This window comes from Seriola dumerili, unplaced genomic scaffold (assembly GCF_002260705.1).
Source record: "Seriola dumerili isolate Sdu_G_001 unplaced genomic scaffold, Sdu_1.0 BDQW01000138.1, whole genome shotgun sequence".
Taxonomy (NCBI): Eukaryota; Metazoa; Chordata; class Actinopteri; order Carangiformes; family Carangidae; genus Seriola; species Seriola dumerili.
In genome coordinates, this window is record NW_019174393.1 from 4,340,142 (window position 1) to 4,361,813 (window position 21,672).

Below are 21,672 nucleotides of genomic sequence, written 5' to 3' on the forward strand. Positions count from 1 at the left end.
CAATTGGTTTGCTTTTCATGCGTTTGAGGTAAAAGGAAAAATATGAAGAGCGCTCCTCAGCGAGGTCCACTCTCCACCCTACTTTGGAACATCCTCCAGTCAACTTCCATCTAACTAAATGGCGGACCAATAGCAGCGTTGGTTCTTGATGTGTTCGGTAACTAAGGACCGAGTAACAGTTCTCAGCCGCGTCCACAAAAAGTGTACTGCCGCACGAGGATCTTCCTTAGCAACCGTGGACAAACATGAGTTACTACAGCATAAGGTAAAATAAAAGATACATTGCTTTTACGTTGTGTTTGTATTTGTTCTGGTTGACCAACTGTGGAATGCGAAGCTAACCAGTGTGGCTACCGTTTTCTTTTCCCCGAAAAACTTAAACTGTCGCCCACAACTTTTATAAAGGCACCATTACTCACAGCAGAGGCTGGGCTGAGGCAGCTAACGTTAGCTTCTAACGGCAATAAGCTAGCTATAACATTCCACAGCTGGCAGATAAAAACAAATGACAGTAACCGTGTCTGATTTTCTCATTTGACGATTAGTGTTACTCGTTAAACGCCGAGCTCAGTGAGCGAGCCAGTAGTCGTGATACTACAGCAAAATATTGCTTCCGAAATTACTGAACGTTGTAGCCGCACAATAGAAAAGAAAAACATTCATCTTTAACCATAAGTGGCTAACGTTCTTAATAATTGTTTAGCCTTGCTCTCTGATTATTGTATATATCCTCAATCCTGTTCGAGTGGAGCTCGATTTGGAAACGAACTTCAACCTCATCGTACCTAATTCCGTAGAAACGATGCTTCAGTTACATTCATACCTAGCAGTCAGTTATTCTGTGTTTATTCTTTGTGTATTTAACTTCGAGAAAGTCTTTTTGTTACAAATGAATGCATCACGAACAATTTCCTGAGGTATGTCCATGGATACGGTTTAGGTAAAGTTACATTCGACCGTCCTAAATATGTAGAATTTAAATGTAGGACGAGGATGAGGCCACAGATCCAAAAGGCTCTTTTAAATAATGTGTCAAATACTCGGCAGTCAGGCACTCAGTCTCTTCAAAGCTGTGACTAAGCTTGGCTTTGAATACAGTGAGTGAGAAGCTTGAGAGGAACCCCCCCCCCCCCAAAAAAAACCCTTGCATGTCATGTTTGAGCATGCTTTTCTCTAGCCTCTGTCCTGTGTCAAAACATTCCTGTAAGGCAGTGTTTGTCCTCACCACCAGATGAGAAACAAAGTAAATGTAAAACATGTATTTTTTTTCTTTCATTTGAAAGTAACTGTAGGGATCAAATGTAAACATGTAGCAAAAGCATGGTAGCCACACTCAACACACAGAATTTGCCACAGCATATTGCACCATAGTCCTTCGACATCCTCACCGAGCAGAGGTCTGCTTTCATTTTGCGGAAAGATAAAAATCAAAGTAGCTCCCACCCTTTCTGTTACAGTCACATTGTGATTATTTGATTTTATCAGTTTGTAGGCAAGGGCTGTCATTCAACACACAGACTCATAATGTTAGATAATGTTTATTACAGTAACAATGATGTTATTATTGCTCTACAAATAAGTATATTCTTTGCTTTATCCAGGAATATACTTGTTAAATTGTCTTTGTGTGACATAAATCCATAGTGAGTGGTGCCTGTCAGTGTTGGTTAGTTCATGGGATAGAAAATGACTTTGCCTAGCTTCCACCCTGTTTATGTTATCTCCAGATGTCTAACAAGCACTGTGATTTTACACAAGGAAAGCTCTTGGCCTTGTAACTTTGGAAGTTTAGTAATGTGAGACGCAGCAATGGACTCATTCCTGATCAGCACACCAGCTGTGATGCACACAGTTTGTGTTAAAGTTCACAGATGTCTGACTCAGCACTTGTAATGATCAACCCTGAAAGACAGCTGAATAAGAGGCTTTTCTCTTCTTCTAATTGCATTTTTATTCATCTCTCACAAATGAATTCATTACTATTAGTATTATTATTATTATTCCTTGTCGCAGTATGTCACTGCATTTTTTCTTTTGGATCACTTGGCAGAGTGAAGCCATTGCAAATCTCAGACTCTGCTTGCAGAGATGACACATCTGAGGAGTGACAGTTTTCGTGACGGTATCACAAGTGTGTAATGTTGCAAAAACTGTGTGTGTGTGTGTGTGTGTGTGTGTGTGTGTGTGTGTGTGTGTGTGTGGTGTTCAAAGTGGGAGGCTTATGAAGTTCCCTGTCCTTTGTTGCACTGTGCTAACATTGCCAGGGTTATTGGGTAGACTGATACATAAATGAGAAATAGGACATCTATACTTAAATGGCATGTAAACAACTCCAGTGTCAGCCTGGAATTATTAGCCGAAAGGGAATGATAACTTACAGTTTTCCAGGTCAATATAATACTGAAGCCTTTGCTATGATTCTTGGAAAAGCAGCTACGCAGTACAGTATCACCATCAGCATCACAGTCACAATCACAAAAGCATCCATCGTTACTGTCCAGAATATCCTGTGGAGTGTACAGTCTTTGAGGAGTATGTTATTGAACAAGGTCACAAAGATCACTAATGAGCTTCACCATTGCCACAAGAACTCAGCTGCTTTTTAGCTGAATATTTATCAGTGGTTTACAGGGTTTGTGAGCACAGTTGGAACATGTAGTTCACCAACCAGGGTTTGGCTGGACCTACTACATGTATAATGTGTCTATCCCCCAAAATGAAAATGGTATGATATTGAAATCAACATGTCAGCTTATCTGAACAGTGTAACACCACCGTTATAAATCAATCAATTAAAAAAAATTCTCCACAAGGATAGCGGTTGACCTTTGCAGCTACAAGCATGACTTGTGGTTGAGTGGTGATTTACTGTGGTTGTCCAGCAGATTCCAAACACATGGCCCAGCTGGCCTGGGTAATACACTGCTGCTCATGCACTGATAGACTGAAAAAACATTTCTGGTATTTGCTATGGACGTACTTTCCACTTTTTGAATGATACAGCATTACATACATTTTATTAATGGTATAGTTTCTGCTGTATGTTCATGATGAATCAGTATTTTTAGCGTAATGTTTACTAATAGATTTTGCATTTGGCATGGTCACTGCAGAGAACATTTCTTTAAAGCTACCTAAACAAAATGAAGCATCATTGTAGGAGAGTCACGAGTGGAGTGTTTCCCTTGGAGTCCCAGAGGGAAATAGTATCATTATAAACTCTTGTAGCTTATTTCCATCATTTGTTTTGAGCTCAATAATTACTCCCTCTGGTGAATGATTCCCCTGCTTATCATCCATTGACTTATATGCCATTTTACCGCCGTCTCTCAGGGCAAACATACACAAACATACCCCTCATTTTCCCTGTGCTTTGGTTCTGTCGCTCTTGCAAATAGGCACAGAAAAACGATTGGGAGCCTCTGGTCTCCTAGCAACTAGATTAAGTTCTCCACACCGTGTCTGTTTTTAGACAGGGTAATCTATAGGTTTCAGTTTATTGAATTACTTTTATAAAACAGCACTTTTATCATAGGGAACATAGACTGTAATATCTTAGTCATATGCTGACAGTTAATTATAGTAATTTAAAAAAAAAACGATTCAGGCTATTTTAAGCTTAATAAATTCCCACTATTGCATACATAAGTCAGATGCCAGACAGAATGTTCATCTGTGGTTTGATATATGCAGTGCCCATCTTATGAGTCAGAGGAAATGAGTGTTGAGTCTCTCAGAAAGTTACTGAAAAGTAGTTGGGCAGTGAAATATAGGAACTTAGATGATAGCAACCAGTCTAACTGATATTCTTAGAAATATTTCCAGCTCCTGGGAAAGAGTTGCTTCATATCAAACATAAACAGGCTGCAGCTGCTAACCTATTCATTCATGGCCTGTTCAAGCAACTTTGCAGAAGTTCATAGAAGATTCATGCTTTGTCAAGGTTGATAAGGCGATACACAAGCATTTAGGTCTGTCACTGTCATACCTATTCCTAGCTGAATCTCTGTGCATTGCCTGAAGTGTGAAGTCATGGTAACAGCTCCAAGCCTCCCGACCTTAGTCTGCCTTAGCACTGGTAGATGTCACTCCCCTGGGTGGGACATAGCTACTCTTTCTCAGTGACATAATAGCAGAGACCTTGGAGCCTGCAGGGCTTACTGCTGGGTAGAACTGCACAGTAACTCTGAGCTCCAGTGTAAATGAATATTTTTGCGATACTGTAGATAGGAGAGCCCTGGACTACTAGCATTCCTGCAGTCGCATCCATGGACACAGTAAAGAACGGGGGATCTCAGCCTGTCTACAGTCGCTGGTCTTACAGGTAGCTGCACACATACCTACATTGTTATCATTGTAGTAGAAGTTGTTGCTTACGAACAGCTGCTCTGTTGTTTGTCCTTCAAAACTTACAGTTTGTGTGTTCGAGCAGGATAACTAACTAATTCATCGACGCATACACACGCAGACACACATTTTGGCTTCAGTTCTGCAAGCTGTTTTGAGTTTTCAGGACTGAGAATTGCAGAGCAGCCTCTGCCAGGACAGAGGTTAGAGCTACTATAATGTTTCTTCCAGTATCTGCTCCATCCCTGCGGCCAGCTGAATGGCTGACCTGCAGTCAAAGATGTTCCTCTTGCTCATGTTTCTGCCACCATGTCTTTACTTATTCAGAGCATCAGGCTGTGACTGTGTGTGCTGTAACCAGAGTTGGTGATTTGTGTGCGTGTCTATCCAACTTGTTTTTTTTTTATATGCTGTTGGCTGCTTGATTGGAACATTCATAGCACTCAACACACATGTAACTATGTGCTTAGAATATCCATCCAACTGATTACTAAACCAGCTGAAGTGACATTCACTGTTAAATGTGTCTTATCGTTTCCTTGGCCGAGGCTCAGTGATGTCTATATTCTATTCTACTGACAGTATCACCTATGCACAATTCTTGCCTTTATTAGTGATCCAGTTTAGGAAAAGTTCATTGCATTTGGAAACACTTTGGACAAACACTTGGAGGTTTTCCTCTCCCATATAAACCTTTAGCATCTACTGTAACTCTTGCTGAGAAGCTGCCTTACAGTAAAAGCCAGAAGTGTTAAAGGAGCAGTTCAACATTTTGAGAAATGCACTTTGAGAGTGAGATGACAATGTTGCATTTATTTACTTTCTTTCTGAGAGTGAGATAGAAAGATCAACATTAATCTTTGCGTGTTTGCTTGAAATAAACAATCATCAAAATAGTTAGCCTAGCCTAGAATAGCATACAGACTGGAAGGGGAATAACGGTTAGTTTGGCTCTGTCCAAAGTTAAAAAAGCACATCTAAAATTCACAAATTCACATGTTCAGTCTTAGGTGAGTAATCTCTATAAAATGGAAATGTAAAAATGACAATTTGTGGTTTCAGGGTTGGTTACACACTGTAACTATTTCTGGCAAACAACAGCTGAGTGCATTGACTTTGACTTTTGACTTAACAGCTTGTTGTTGTCACAGTAAAGTTGCCAGGTTTGGTATCATTGTGCCTGTACAGAGACATAACCTGTGCTCCCGGACTATATCTGTTAACCTAGCTGCAGATGCTGCTCAGACGTAGACACTATTCACTGTACAGTTAGCCAACACTTAAGCTGCAAACAAACAATTAATCTTCCTCTGTGTGCATGTACTCTTAGGTTCGGTCTCAGTTTTACACAAGTGAACTATTTAGGTGAAAAACTAAACAAAACTTCCCTTTTTCACACATGTATTTTGGTATAATTCTGCTCCTTCTGGTAACCATGCTCTGAGCCACAGGGAATTAAGCATTTAATCTCATCAGCCCTCATTTTCTTCTGTATCCTCTCTAAATTGGAATTGCCTGTGGCAGAAAATAAGTTGTGTTCATTCAACTTTCAAATTTCTTTTTGAAGTGGCAAAGTGGAAGGCTTTTAATTATAATGGACAGAATGGATTGTGTTCCAATAATAAGATCCCTCCAGTTAATGCCTTATAGTTTTTATATTGTTGTCAAAGTTATTAAAAAAAGTCACTGGTCAACTTGTCCACTTTTGTGGTGGGATATTCCTCATCCATTAATAGCATTAAAATCATATAATCTCATAAATATTTAGATTTTGATGTGCAGCTCAGAAACAATTACACGACTCGGTTCAACCCTCCCTCTGTCTCTTAGTAAATCTTTACATCACAGTGCTAAGGCCTCCAATTACAATGAAGCCGCACTGAGCTGGCTGTAGGTTTTTTATGCAATACTGGTGGAGGTGTGCTGTTGCCGGAGCCGAAATCTCCATGGTTACCTCGGTCTGACACACAGGGGAAGAGACAACAGTGGCGTGTCCTTCTCTTGTCACCCAAGCTGTGACGGACTGATGAAACATTGATCACTCACAGCTGTGATGAAGCAGCCTGTGTGTGTGTGTTTGTGTGGGGTTCTGCACATGGACTTGTTTTACAATTCATGTGGGGTCCGACAGCTTTGTGGGCACCAAAATGCTGGACCCCACAAGTTTAAATGGATGTTTGAGGGTTAAGACTTGCTTTTAGAGTTAGGGTTAGAATTAGTTTTAGGTTAAGGTTAGGGTTAGGCATTCAGTTGTGATGGTTATGGTTAGGCTAGGGGGCTAGGGACTCCACAAAGACAGGTGTACAAGGGTGTGTGTGTGTGTGTGTGTGTGTGTGTGTGTGTGTGTGTGTGTGTGTGTGTGTGTGTGTGTGTGTGTGTGTCATTCTCTTGACTCCCAGCAGATTGAAGATTTATGATAATACTCTCTTGCTTGTCTTTTATTTTATATTGCACCTGCTCTACAGCTGTGCTCTGATTTCATTACCAGCTTGTTTGACTTTACATGATGATCACTGTCATCAAAAGTAAAACTGCTGTGAGCAGACAGACGGAAACAACTTTCTTGTTGAATTTAAGCAACAAAAAAATTCTAAAAATCCATATAGGAATATGGGTTTTTATTCATAGCTCACAGATTTCTTTATGTTGATGTTAATGTATGTCACTCTTTTATTTTCGCCATGTCTTGTGCTTCTGGCTGCCTTGGTGCCAAATTGCCCTTTTCCCTGAAGACCCTCCAGCTCTGCCAGCTTCTCCTCGAACTCAACAGCAAGGTAACAAGCAATACACACCCCAAAACACACACACACACACACACACACACACACACACACCATCACACCAACACACACACACACACACACACACAAACATACACACACACACACACACTCTCACACACACACACACAAAACCCTCTTCTTTCACATGTTAGGTGAATTACCTGAAGGTCATGGACAGACAGGAGGGTGGATTGAACCCCTGCTGTTTTAATTAAAGATCACCATAAATTTAGAGAATGACCAGCAGGTTTGGTGTGTGTGTGTATGTGTGTGTGTGTGTGTGTGTGTGTGTATGTGTGTGTATGTGTGTGTGTGTGTGTGTGTGTGTGCGTGCGTGTGTGTGTGTGTGTGTGTGTGTGTGTGTGTGTGTGTGAGAATGAGTGTGTGTGAGTGAGAGTGAGTGAGTGAGTGAGTGAGTGAGTGAGTGAAATCTGTGGTTTGGCTGTGTGTTCATTTTTGGCTGCAAGTAACAATTATTTTCTTTATTGATTTAACATGCAGATTATTTCCTCAGTTAATTAAGGTCTATAACATTTCAGAAAATCGTAATTTCCAAAGTTACGTCTCCAAGATATTATTATATCAAGATATTCCGTTTATAAAGATGCAAAACAGAGAAATCATCAATAATCCTAAATGCCATAATGTGACTAAGGCATGCTGGGTATTTTGAAAACCAATTAAACCACATCTGATTATGGTGTTCTGAGTGCTGATTGTTGAAATAAGACTCACTGTAAAATATGTGGAGGACCTCCATTTTAGTTGCTTTTTCTTTCATATTTTGTCTTTTTTTTTATTTTCCCCAACATTTTTGGGCACATGGCAACCCAGTGTTTCACTGCTGAGCCTCTTTCATCAGTTGGGATTGCTCTCTAGGCTACAAACAGACTTAATGTGCTTCTGCTGGTACCAAGTGGCACGTCTTTATCTCGAAAAACATTCTCTGTGTCGAGGCTATCATAAAATATTCAGACGAGGATTATCTCAGGGGTATGCCGCAGCACCATTACAACAGAAAGATTGTGTTGGAGGCGGAAAACATCAGGGAAAATCTCATTTTGTATTGTGATGTAGAGGGTGTGTCTTCAGTCATTAATCAGACTGTGCTTTGTACCATGGAAACAGCAATATTAATGGCATAGCCCAGTGGGAAATCTCAGTAAACATTTTAATCAGAGTTATTCATGCCTTGGTCTGATTGTTGGATAATCACATTAGTTTGAGACAAACACTTTGTAAATCTTTCCTTGGATAAAAGCCACTCTGCCAGAAGTTAGCTAACTTAAAGTCTCACTCATCTCTTTCCTCGCCATCCTAGATGACAGTCCTGTATGTGTGATTAAAAACTACTATCATCCTCTGCTCTCTAGTTCTTCTCCCTGTCACCGGCACCTGTTCTCAGGTGCCATCATGGCCTCCCGGGGCACCCATCTGTTTGCCAGTGTCAACAGTGAGGGGGATTTACAAGTGATAAAACGAGACACTGGTACGAGACGACTAAGTCTGATGTAGAATGGACAGATCGTGATTCAATTCCATGATTATGTTAATTGTTACTCTGTGGGTTTAATGGGAGCGGAAATGACTTATTAATGCACTTGTGTGTTTCTTGGTTTAAATGAGTTTCTGGGGATCGTCGCCCTTTGGCGTTCAGTGACTGTCCTTGAGAGACTTGCTGTGATGTAAGCCAGCATCAGGCTTGAGGTCGTTAAGTAGCGTGTGTCATCACCTACACACTAGAAGCTGTGAGAGTCACTGAGGGAGATGGAAATAGGGAGCGAGGATGAGCGAGTCAGATATCTGATGAGCTTATACCTGATGGGGAGATAGGCATGGTGATTTGAAGACTTTGCACCCTATAACCTTAATCCTTCTCTATAAAAAAAAAAACTCATTTCAGCCCAGCAGAACATGTAATATTTAAAGATTTACTCAACAGGCAAAAGATTAAAGATATGAGAAATGCAGTCAGTGACCCGCACGTTAAATCAGCCTATGTGACTGACTCGTGTGTGTGTGTGTGTGTGTGTGTGTTTGACAGAGAGGACAGGAGTGGAGATAACTGTAGGTCTTTGACTCAGATACTGACAGTACAGACTCCTGCTGTTGCCCCCTCTCTCTCTCCTCACTGTAGCTAAGCAACACAGGCCCGGTCCCTTCAGATAGGTGTCCAGGGTGAATGCCCAGAGGACCTAGAGTGCAAGGTGTAATCTCAGCTGGAGCTTTGTTCTTCTTTCTTGCACAAACTTGCCTTCTTTTCTTTTCTTTCTGTCATTCTCACAGAGTGGCTCATGCCATAGTTCACTAATAGTCTCAGAGGGTCACTGTGGTCACCTATTTGGCTTTAAGGGGGTCTCTATTTGGGCTTTTAATTATACTGTATGGTAGGTATCTCTAATCACTTTTACATTTCTGAATGACCCTTTTGCTGCCATTACTGTGACTAAAACTTCTTAAATGGTTTATTTTATAGAAAACCATATGTCTTTATAGCCTTGTATTAATGCAACAGCAGTGGGGCCCTCTACTGGTTTGAGAAGGAAATCAAACTCAGTGCAGATGCTGTAAGAGATGAATCTCTCTTTATAATATTCCTCCCTTTCTATGCAGTGGAATCGAAGATGACAGCGCCAGTCTAATGCAGCAGAAGCTGGAAAAACAGGTAGGAAATTAAACTTCAACAAACAACTCACTTTTTACTATTCACATTTTTGCTGTTGTTGTTTGATTCTTCTTAAGACTTTGGTGTCTCTACTCTTTTGTCTGGTGTAGTTCATAGCTGTTGTGTTGCAGCATTTGTCTGATTAAAAGCTCCTAACGCACACTTAGATGATGTTTTAGGTGGAGGGCTGACCTCTGTTGCACCTGCTAAGATTCTGCATAAGACTGGTAAATCATAGGGCTGAGATGGCCTCATGTTCTGATCCGTTTTCACCGAGGGGTGCCTACAGTTGGCAAGAGCAGCTTCAACATCATGTGTGCAATTTAGCGATTAATGTAGTTGGTTCGGAAATCTCCTGTTTTTCACCTGCCCAGTCACTTGGAATTTTAATGCTTCCTCACTCCTGAAGCTGAATTGTTTCCTTTTGTCGCTGATTACCTGACACAGCCCTTCCTCTGTTCCACATTTGTACTCTTTTCATCCCTTTCCTCCTGAGGCTCTGTGAGACGCTTTATCCCCAGCCTTGCTGTAGAGTCGCGGCGTAGAGGCTTTGATTTAAGCTGGAAGCCTTGCTCCACTATCTCACACATTAGGCAGAAAGAAACATGAGCGCCAGATTGGTGAGTTCAAAGAGAGAGAGAGGATTTAGTGTGGGGCGCCTGGCTTTGTGTGTGTGTGTGTGTGTGTGTGTGTGTGTGTGTGTGTGTGTGTGTGTGTGTGTGTGTGTGTGTGTGGGTCCCACTGTGGCTCAGTTGTGCTGCACACTTTCAGCTGAGTCCAAACAGCCTCACTTGAGAGTCTTCTTTTCTTACATAACTCATGCCCAGAGGGGGATCAGATGCAGGTTATGGAAAATATGAAAAATGAATAAGTGTTAAACAGTAAAAGTTATCTCCTCCTTTTTACTGTTTTTACTCAATTTAGCTTTTTCCCACCTCATTTCAAATGACCAAATAAAAACCATTCAGTCAGTCATTCCAGGACTGTATCTCATGTGGAGCGCACCTCACAGCCTCCCTCTCCCTCCCTCTCTCTCTCTCTCTCTCCTGCTGGAGTGCTAATGACTACTGATTCAGTTAGCAACGGTGGCTGCGCGCACACACACACACACACACACACACACACACACACACACACACAAACATACACACACACACAAACTCTGGCGCTCAGTGTTTGGCTGGGGAGACAGACCCTTTTCTGCCAGAGGACCACATAGTGCAGAGGAGGCTGTTGGTTTATTGATCCTCCAGCTCGGCTCCAGAGGAGGAGGAATGAGGGACAGGGAGACGGAGTCATGCCCGGCAGGACTGCTGCTGTTTAGAAGAGAACAGAGATTCATCTGATCTCAAGACAAGCGGGACATGTGACGTTATTCCTGTAGAGAAACTTGTTAACTTTGGCCCACGCTTGTTCAGGATGTCAATGGAACGGGTTTGTAACTTCTAATATTTGTTCCTCTGGTATATTTTCTTTTTTTCATCTGACTCAGGAGAACAGTTTGTATGAGATAAAGATTTGTGGCTGTTTGAGACCCAGTAATATCCAGCAGACAGAGCTCAACTTTAACTTAAACTTCTCTGTGTTTTTAAATCTCATGTAAGTTATATTGTTATTATCAGATGGTTTGCAGGGACACACTTGATTATACAGTATGTTTGAGTCTCTTCCACTTCCCATGTTTTGCCAGACAAAGGAAGGACTGTAAAAGCCTGAATGAAGTCACTTCCTGGTCTGAAAATGCCAAGCACTGAGTCTTTACAAAAGGAGAGAATATTACAATAGATTGGCTTAAAATAGCACGAGAGGGGAAGGAAAACACACCGATCAGACTTTGATTGTACGAAGAATTAGTCCAGTGTGTAGGTGTCTGGTTCAGGACTTTTCATGCAACAAACCTTTTGTGATTTTACTTTACTTTGCGGTCAGTATCTTGATAAAAAGTTTGAATAAGTCAGAGCAAACGGACTGAATGTAGAAAATAATTCTTGATTTAAAAAAAAATATGAACAATATAAACCACAAAATTTGAGAGCAAATGTATAAAAATGAGGAACTCAATAATCATTTCAGTTTTCCTACATAACTTCACCGTCACCGACTCTTCTGTGTGTTTTTTCTCCATCACCATTTATGTGCTTCCTGAAATTTGGCAGTATTTGGCTCATTTATTACACCAACAGTAATGATTATGATTATGATAATCCTGCTTTATGTTTTATTCATTTGTCGCCTTTATTTTTAGCCATAAAGCGAGCATGCAAATCATGGGCCTCTTAAAGCAGGGTCTTTTGAAATGATAACACATCTAGGTCTGGTTTATAAAGCTCCCAGGACTTATCATTAACTTATACGTTAAAGATACTAGTATACTAATACTTAACTAATGTGATATTCTTTCTATTACTTAAAATACTACTTTTTTCCTTTATCATCTCTTTCTTTGTTTTTATTTTAATCACATTAATCTGTTTTTTTCACTCATAACTCGTAACACTGGGAGCAGATGTTGCTGTGGCTGCACGGAGCAGGGCAGATTTCTTAGAGACATTTTCTGAGCTCTGGTGAGTTATGAAAGCTTTTCAGTCTGACAAATATGAGACAAGGCCTCCTGGTATCTTCCGGCTGGCTAGGCAGCATCGCTAAACAGGACTTGTTGTTGTGCATTTGACGCGCTAATTAATGCACTTGCGTAATCCATCGGCCGCCCTGACCACAGAGGCTGGAGCTCGGGGGGTGGGGTGGGGGGGAATACAACATGACCAGAGTGAATTTTCAACAAAGTCATTATATCACAGTAAAAGCAAATATTGATCTTGTTTAGTCATTGGGAACAAATACTTAAGTTATCACATTTTTAAGCTCCTGAGAGACCACAGCACCCATTACTTTGCCTATTCAATGATCTCATTCAGTGCACTCAGAGGTATTCCAGCCTTGGCGTGATTGTTGGGTTTTATTATGTTTTTTTTTCTTTTCATTCCTCCCTCCCTCCCTCGCTCTCTTTTTGTTTTGCTCTTAAGGTTATTAATTCTGTTGCGCTTGTCATCGAGTATTCACAAAACATCAGCTGTTCTGTACGACTGCATTGTTAGTGCAGTGTGAGTGTCGATCACTGAACTCATGAGTTCAATAAAACCATTTACAATAAAACTATTTACAGTTTTCTATACCCTGAAAAGCTTTTCATGCCTAACAGGTCTAGACAGGATGAAGTTCTCTGTCCTCTTACTGTAGGATCAGGTATATTGTATTGTTGTGTGACTAAATGACCTGTCCATCTTATATTGGTATTAAGCTGTGCTCCAAAGTGAAATCTTAAGAAGTACTGGATGGATTTCTTTGCATTGTACAAAGATTCATGATCCCCAGAGGATAAAATGTTAACAAGTCCAACACTTCTTAGTCTCAGCTGTGCAATGCAGCTGTCACCTGTGTCTTTTATCTTTAATGTTGTCCTCCTGGCCGTTTGCAAAACAGGCTGACTGACAGGCACAGGTTGCAGCTTATCATGCATACAAATGTAATTACCCTCAGCTCATAGAGTCGATGTTTTCCAAGGGCTCTTAACCTCTTGTAATATTTAACAGAAAACTGTTATATATATGTATGGAGTGATTTTTCCAGTCACATGGCCACAGAATGTAGAGTTAAGTGTCACGCCGTTTCTGTTCCCGTGTTCGGTCCACAGAGGGCGCTGCTGGAACAGAAGCAGCGGAGGAGGCGTCAGGAGCCTCTGATGGTCCAACCCAACACGGAGGCCTGGCCGCGGCGCTCCAGGGCGCGGCGCGGTGAGGAGCAGGCCCCGCTGGTGGAGTCTCAACTCAGTATCATCAATGATGTCATCATGGATGGTGAGGAAAGGGAGAGATTTATCTGATTCATTCAGACGTGAACTAACCACTATAGAATTAGACTGAGAGACTATAAACAACGACTGTAATTAGAATGAAAGGTGCAGATTAGTTTCTATGCTAAAATCAAAGCAGAAAACTCACAGCACGCCTCCATTTGTGCTATAAAGTATGATAAGACAGAGTTAAATACACAGGAGTGCATTGGCACCATTTAGCAATATGTGACACCAATCATCGTACCTGCTCAACACCCCAGGCAAGTCTTTAGCTAATTAAAGTAGTGTAGCTTTTCAGTCACTGTGATGACTCACATCCAGCAGTTCTGTGTAATTAGCACAACACGAGAACATCAACAACTAAGGTTACATCTGACTGACTTGCAGCTGTTTTCACTAACTGTAGGTATTGACGGCCCAGCAGCCTTCATGGGCTCAGAAGCCCCCGATCTGGGAGCGAAAATCCAAATCCTCTCTGTGAGCCAGTCCCAGTCCCAGTCCCAGCTTCAGTCCCAGCCCCAGTCCCCTGCTGCCGAGGAGCCTGAGAGAGACGGAGACACTGAGACGCTGCTAGAGCCCAAGACAGACATCCATGAATTACTGCAGAAACAAGGTGAGTCCTGGCAGAGCTCAGCACCTGGTTTTTAGACAAAGGTTTAGATATGAGAAAGATATTGTCCATAACGATCTTATATAATATACACTAGTAGAAATGCATCAATCATTCACTTTCCAAACCTAGATTGTCTGGCAAAAAAGTTTTACATGCATTACAGGGAGAGCAGGAGCCGATTGCACAGAACACCTCGAGTTAAGATTTTCCTTAAAATAATAACAGTTGCACAAAACACCCTTAAGTCTTCTTCTTAAGGTTTACTTAAAATGTTCATTTAAGTATTTAAGGTTTTCTTCTCATCTTAGTCTTATACTTAAGGAATCACTTAAAGTCAGTTAAACTGTTGCACAGTGATAAAACTAAAGGTGCCTCTGACTCTATGTTAACTGCAAGGCTGGGTTTATGGTGATAAATGAAGAAAATGAAAGCATCCCAAGAAGAGAGTTCCACAACTGAGAGGCACCCTTAACGATGAGGAATTGATTTTACATTACATATTTGAACTAAGGAAACCCTTTAAGAGAATCTGTGCGACAACGTTAAGTAACTCTCTTGTGTAACCGGCCCCAAGGGCCCCAAGCCTCAAGTGACAAAAGTGAATCTTTTCTTGTACAATGATTGTTGACTTATTATTGAACAACAGCAAAACAGTAGAACAGATCTTTAAACAAATTCTTGGGTTTTGGTGCACGTCTCAGGCCGCATGCAGACAGACATTTACCCTGTGCTAAAGGAACGGGCTGGCATGCACACTTGCATGTATGTGATTGGCCATCACCACACAGACACAAGAGAAAGTTATTCAGATCAGGGTGACATTCGTTAAGATAAACTGTCATCATAATGAGTGTATTTGGTATTAATCGGCTTTTTGTTAATGTAATCACAGTTGTTGAAACCACTCCACATTAGCAGCTATCGTTAGACAAAGTAAGACTTTTTGACATCCTTTACACTTTGAAGCGCTCTCCTGCTGCAGTAATGGAAGAGGGATGCAGACGGTGAGGTGATTGATGGCGACGCACCAAGAAATGGGTCATTTAATAATAGGCCGGAGCATTGTTCACACTGCAGTGCTCATCTATGGCATCATTATAGCCACTGCCACCCACACTCAGCAGCCAGCTGGCAGGGATTTATAAAGTTTATGGAAGGTGTACTAAAATCTAGCCTAGAGTGGGTTGTGTGCTTATTAAATCCACTTGCCACTGTGGAGCAAAAACAAGTTTCTCAACCCTAAAAACACATTAACTTGACTTTAAATCAGTAAAAAGTTTGAAGCAGTGCTACTGGTGTCATATAATGTTGCCATTGTTGAACCACTTTGCCATTAGTATGTGAAATCTGTAGGCTGTTAGATATTTTAGTTCAAATTGAATCAAAAGCTGCTCCAGTGATCATATCTTTCTCTGGGCTTTGGCGTGATGTGATGCCACGGTAGAAAATGTCACCGTCCTTTCAATAATGCAAGGCTTCATTGTTAATGTCAGCCCAGTTTAGCAGAGAAATATGTCCTCAGGAGTTGCGGCAGGTATTTTTGGCTTCCTGTCCTTGCACATCACCCCAATCCCTGAGGAAACGGAAGAAATAGAAATTTTCAGGTGCATTCATATTTGATCAGCTCCTTCAGTCAAAATCTGTATTTTTGGCTGCAGGGCTTTGTGTAGTAATTATCATGTAGATGTGTATTTTTTTAAGGGTTTATTTAGTGTGTTGTCAGTTAGCCCATTGTGAGTCCTCTCTGACATTTCCAGATGGTTGATTTCATCAGCCACTGGCTCACACAACTTTGTTTGGTGTTTTAATTGGAGCCCTGGAGTCAGTGTTAGAGGGGAGCTAACATTTGCAATCTGTATTTCATGATGACTCGCACTTTCTCTCAGGGACAGCTGCATATCCAGGGTTCATCTCTTGCAAATACCCCAGTATAAATATTGTGTTTGGCTGTGGAGTCTGCTGCATTATTCACCTTGTTTAATACGGAGTAGGCCATTTCCTTCCCTTCCCTCCCCTACTTACTTTAATCTGCTTAGTCCAGGTGATTGGTACCAGGAGGAAGTGGCAGAGATGTCTGGAGTCAGAGAGCTGCCAAGTAAAGTACTAATATGTGTGTGAAGAATTGAGATTTTGATGGGCTCAGAGCTGAGTGCTGGGGCTTTTGCAACATGCTCTATAGTTTTATATCCACCTCATTATTATCATTAATGTCATTTCTGTTCAACCAAGTTACATTTTAATCAGTTAAAAATGTTCGCATCTTAAAACACTGCAAAGTTCTGGATGACACAGTTCCCCCCGCTTACTGAGATGTTTCCATGCCAGCGGGCCGCTGTCATCTTCTGACAGCACATTCAGATGGACCATAGCTGCAGCCAAGAGTTGCATCCTGGCTGAAAAATTCAATTATCAGCGAAGAGACAGATGTCTCAAGCAGTCTTCACTGACTGCAGTCAGCTCGGCCCCATTTTACATCTGCATGACTGTATGACTGCATGGAGCTGCCTCCTGCACAACTACATATATATGCAAGGCATGGAGGGACGTCACCCTCATCTCCTGACATTAATCTCACCCTCGCAGAAACAGATGCATTGGCTGTGACAGGTAGAGCTTCAGTTGAGGCCACTAGCTAAATGTGACCTTTTGGGAGGGTGAGCAGAGCTTAGCTGAATTTGATAAAAAGCAGTTTGGAGATGGCTCAGTTAGATTCACAAGTCTTTATTCTTCCACTTTCTTCTTTTGTTGCTAAAGAGCTGGAATGAGTCTCCCCTATGTAAGAAATACCCTTCTGAATATTTCAGAGAAGTATAAAAAGGAAGGATTGTAGTTGCACTAATTTATGCTCCAACTATTGCTTAAGCATTGCATCAGCTTTTTAGAAATTTGTCGTCACATATCAAAGACCACAGATGAACCAAAAAATTTTAAAATGCACCTCAGGGACAATTTTGCAGCAAAACTAAAAAAACCCTGAGAAGAAATAAAATGAAGTCTTAGAGATTCTTTTGTAGTTGGGGGAAATACATAAAGCCTCTGGGATTCCTCTTCCTCCTCTGTCTCGTGTGAATAAGTTTCCCAGCAGGAAAAATGCTAACGACGTTTCATGTGCCATAAAAACTCTTCTCCCTCGTCAGGTCTGTCTGGCAGTATGAACTTCGATGAAGCCAGCGAGCATGAGGACGATGTGGAGGAAGAGCGGACACGTTCCCTGTCCCCTCACACAGACACCACCAGGCCTGCGTCCGCTGCCAGCGGCAAGGATGCTTCAGTGAGTAAATTCACCCACCAACAAGCCTCTAATATAGTCTACATAATTCAAATCCCATTGAAATAAAGCAGTAAAAAGCTATTTACTGCTTTATTAAGTTATTTTCAAAAATGTCCGTGTCTCCCGCTCCCCAGGATGTTGTAACCCCAGGATCACCCACAGCAGAGAGCTCACTAATCGATGTGGCTAACCTAGAGGAGTTTGTCCTGCGTCCGGCTCCACGTGGCGTCACTGTCAAATGTCGAATCACTCGGGACAAGAAGGGTATGGACCGCGGCCTCTACCCCACCTACTTCATGCACATGGAGAGAGAAGATGGCAAGAGGGTGAGTGTGGGCCAAGTAATTGGAGATGTTGTGATCATTTTGAGTTATGTACATTTGGAGTGTGTTTTTGAGACAGAAACAAAAAACATACTGTGGATGTATGAAAATGTTTCATACTTGAATACATAATATCTCTCTTTTTGCAGGTGTTTCTGCTGGCAGGAAGGAAGAGAAAGAAGAGTAAGACGTCCAACTACCTAATTTCAGTGGACGCCACTGATCTGTCACGAGAGGGAGAGAGCTTCATCGGTAAACTGAGGTAAAACCACACTTCCTCTTAGATCAACCAAGTTCATGATGGATTAAATTCACATTTAATTTAACTCTAAACGATCACACTGAAATCTGCCTAAAATCCTCCTGAAAATCTCAGTGGCTCAAGTATTTCATGTTTTTTTTTGTGTTCTTATTGTATGAAACAAATTACACAACCCACATGTCTGTGACAAATAGCTGCATTAGCCAGAACTATGAGCAAATTATACTTAACTACAGCTTTCAGACACTTAGCAACAGCTCTTGCTGATTACTAGTTGCTGTGATTGCCTTAAACTGGGTACAAAGAATTAAACTGCACCTTTTTAGCTGTTATGTTTTGTTGGTTTTGACACTCGTGTGTGTGTGTTCTTACAGGTCCAACCTCATGGGCACCAAATTCACAGTTTACGACAACGGCACAAATCCCTGCAAAAACCCCGGGGCTCTGCTGGAAGAGAGCAACACACGACAGGAACTGGCTGCAATCTGCTATGTGAGCGAATGACAAAGACAAGCAATGTGTTATACTGTAACGCGCCTCCTGTTCATTCATTACATGAAGTGAAATTGTCCCACTCTCTGTACCATTTGGCAGGAAACCAATGTGCTGGGATTCAAAGGACCACGCAAAATGACTGTAATCATCCCGGGCATGAACATGAACTTTGAAAGAGTCCCTGTCAGACCTCAAAATGTGAGACCTGTAATGTCTAATTTTGTACATAAATGTATTTTCAACTTGACTAAAACATTACCCGTGTGTAGCTGCGAACCTGCAGCCAAACTGCTCATTTCAAAGTAAATGTGCTTGTATGACAGGAGCAGGAGAGCCTCCTCAACAGGTGGCAGAATCACTCGCTGGACAACCTGATAGAGCTGCACAACAAGGCCCCCGTGTGGAACGATGACACCCAGTCTTACGTGCTCAACTTCCACGGCCGCGTCACGCAAGCTTCAGTCAAAAACTTTCAAATAGTTCACGACAATGACCGTAAGTATCTCATTTATACCTCGTTTTAACACCAGCTCTTGTTTTATTTTGACATCTTCGTTGCTGAGCAGTTGTTACCTTGGTGGCCCATATTAATTGGGGTCTCCTTTTCTGGGCTGTTCAGCCCTGGTGGTTGTTGGTTTGCTTGAGTACTTGAGATATTTTCTGTACCGTTCACACACACATTGGTGACCACTCTACAACTGACTCTCTGTTTCCTCGTCACTCCAGCTGACTACATTGTCATGCAGTTCGGCAGAGTGGCTGAAGACATCTTCACTCTGGACTACAACTATCCCATGTGCGCACTTCAAGCCTTTGCCATTGGCCTTTCGAGCTTTGACAGCAAGTTGGCCTGTGAATGAACCACCGGTTTTCCTTCCACACTCACATCCTTTCCTGTCCAGGGCGACAGCGACACTGCTTACAGAAATCAGGAATGAGTTCACACAGATGAAACAAAACAAATATGAGACTGACATAAGGACGTTGGTCAGAGGTGTTGCTGCTTTGATGGCAAATCCAACACCTCTCTTGATTCCTGTTTTTTTTAATGCCATTTCATATCAGTTTACCCATTGTGTACAGTATGTGTATATGTACCCATGTACACAAACTAAAAGGGAAAAAGCAAAACACATGGCTTGCATCTGTGCTGGGGAGTGGTGCTTTTTTTAAACACCTATTGCAAAAAAAGATCTGATGTTAAATTTAAGGCCCTGTTTGGAGATATGTGATCTGTGTATTAATCGTGTATCTTTCTGTTGCTTCTGTTGCCTTTAATATTTCATTTCAGTCAGTGTTTCTGGCCATTCTAGTGGCGTATCCCTAAGAATGTTGATGTCCATCGATATCTCGCTTTGCACAGCACAAACCATTTTGAATTACACAACAGGGCCTCTCCTCTGACGCCACCTGCTGGCCAAACTTGAGATTTTTTTCTTTAGTAATAAGGAACCGTTTTTCATCCATCCAACGTTTTCCTCCTCTGGTGTCTAATGAACCTTACAGTCTTGCCGCTAGCGTGGCCACAGAATTTTAATCTTGTTTACATCTTCAAATGTGACTGCATGATTTAATCTGCCATTTACTTATAACTAATTTTGACATTATTCTTTATTATCATGTTGTCATCCCTCTTTTTTTATTCTTGTGTGGAAGGTGCATTATTCAGAACAGACCTGTCTTATGGTTTTAAGTGTTTTTTTGTGATTAAGTGTAATTTTTATCTTGTGACTGTGATTTTTCTTTGTCTTAAAGATAAGTCGGATTACCATAAAAAAAGTAAACAAATGCAGAATTGCACATTTTAAGAGAAAAGATATACATACTGTACATAAAAGACAAGGTAAAGCCTTCTTATTTGATTCATTCTTGCAGTTTTTAAACAACATAAATCACTAAATGTCATTTCAAGGTAGGGAATTTCAAAATAATGGAAGTTGATTATTGATTCATCAGACAGAGATTATATGTGGCTACACAAATACAGATTTAAAAAGGAAACTACAGGAACTCTGCTGTATTTACATTGAGTGCACAATATTAAGCAACATTTTACTGAGTTAAGATGAAGTTGTCTTCTAACTGTCCATCTCCTTCCTTTTGAGACGTAAGGGAAAATTAAGGGAAATCTGTAAGGGTTAGTAAAGCTTACATGGCTTTACATCATCATTTAATGCCTCTTAATAGTTTCTCCATTCATTGTACTGTATGACTAAATGACACGAGAAAACATAACTGAAAACATCTGTATAGTACCCATATTTATGGTCTTCATTGCTACAGAGCCAACAGTAAATATAAATAATTCAAAATCGCACTTACATCTGAATCTTTTAAAGAAAAAGTCTTCAGTCCTGCTGAAGATGCTTTTCAGGGACAGATGTAATTGCTATTTAAGTGGGCCTGTCAGAGTCTGTTACCATCCTTCTTTACATGCACACTCAAAACATTTGGTTTTAAAGCAATTAATGTTATAAATATTCTCAGAATAACTTGTGCCAGCGGTTTATGGAAATCCTGTTTTGTCATTTTGTAGTCAAGATATTGTGAAGAAAGTGTGCAATGGAGTTTTGAAGAGAGAGAGAGAGAGAAAAATTTATAGAAGATATTTTGAAATATATATGCTTTTACTACAAGAGACTTTGGTGAAACACATTCCAGTCTGAAATTTGAAAAACATACAATCAGGTATTTCAACAGGTGAAAACATGACAACGGATGATCAAACTTGTTTATCATGTGAATACACTGAGAGATGAATGAATTCAGTTAACAGTTTATTTTCATAAATGTAACAGAAGTCAATTTGATTCTGAACAACAAAGAGGAAAAACAAAAGTGCTTATTTCCATCAGTGTAAAATGTTTAAATAACCAAAATAAAGAGATTTTGAAAAATAAAGTGCTTCGCCTGGTTTGGAATTTTAGCATTTTAGCTGATGTGTTTGTAGAACTTCATTGCACATAATGTTTATATTGTAGATTTTATGTTGGCAAACTGAGCATTTGCTTTCATCTCACAACTGGACACCTTCGACACTTTATGGTTGAACAGTTAACA

The 21,672-nt window shown here is 40.9% G+C and overlaps 1 protein-coding gene across 3 annotated transcripts; it reads left to right on the top strand.

Annotated features, from left to right (window-relative positions):
• The first annotated feature begins 195 nt into the window (after positions 1-195).
• tulp3 (tubby like protein 3) lies at positions 196-21,463 on the top strand. Of its 3 annotated transcripts, none has more exons than XM_022749642.1 (12): positions 196-265; positions 7,080-7,121; positions 9,744-9,795; positions 13,487-13,649; positions 14,055-14,261; positions 17,399-17,532; positions 17,667-17,858; positions 18,005-18,117; positions 18,492-18,609; positions 18,712-18,810; positions 18,936-19,107; positions 19,339-21,463. In XM_022749642.1, exons 1-12 carry the CDS (start codon positions 246-248, stop codon positions 19,470-19,472), a joined length of 1,446 nt encoding a protein of 481 aa, XP_022605363.1. In that variant the 5' UTR covers positions 196-245; the 3' UTR covers positions 19,473-21,463. The 3 variants fall into 3 exon arrangements, with proteins under 3 accessions (XP_022605363.1, XP_022605364.1, XP_022605365.1); XM_022749643.1 differs by having other exon boundaries at positions 18,942-19,107; XM_022749644.1 differs by lacking the exons at positions 196-265; positions 7,080-7,121; positions 9,744-9,795 and adding an exon at positions 11,033-11,229.
• The last annotated feature ends 209 nt before the right edge of the window (positions 21,464-21,672 follow it).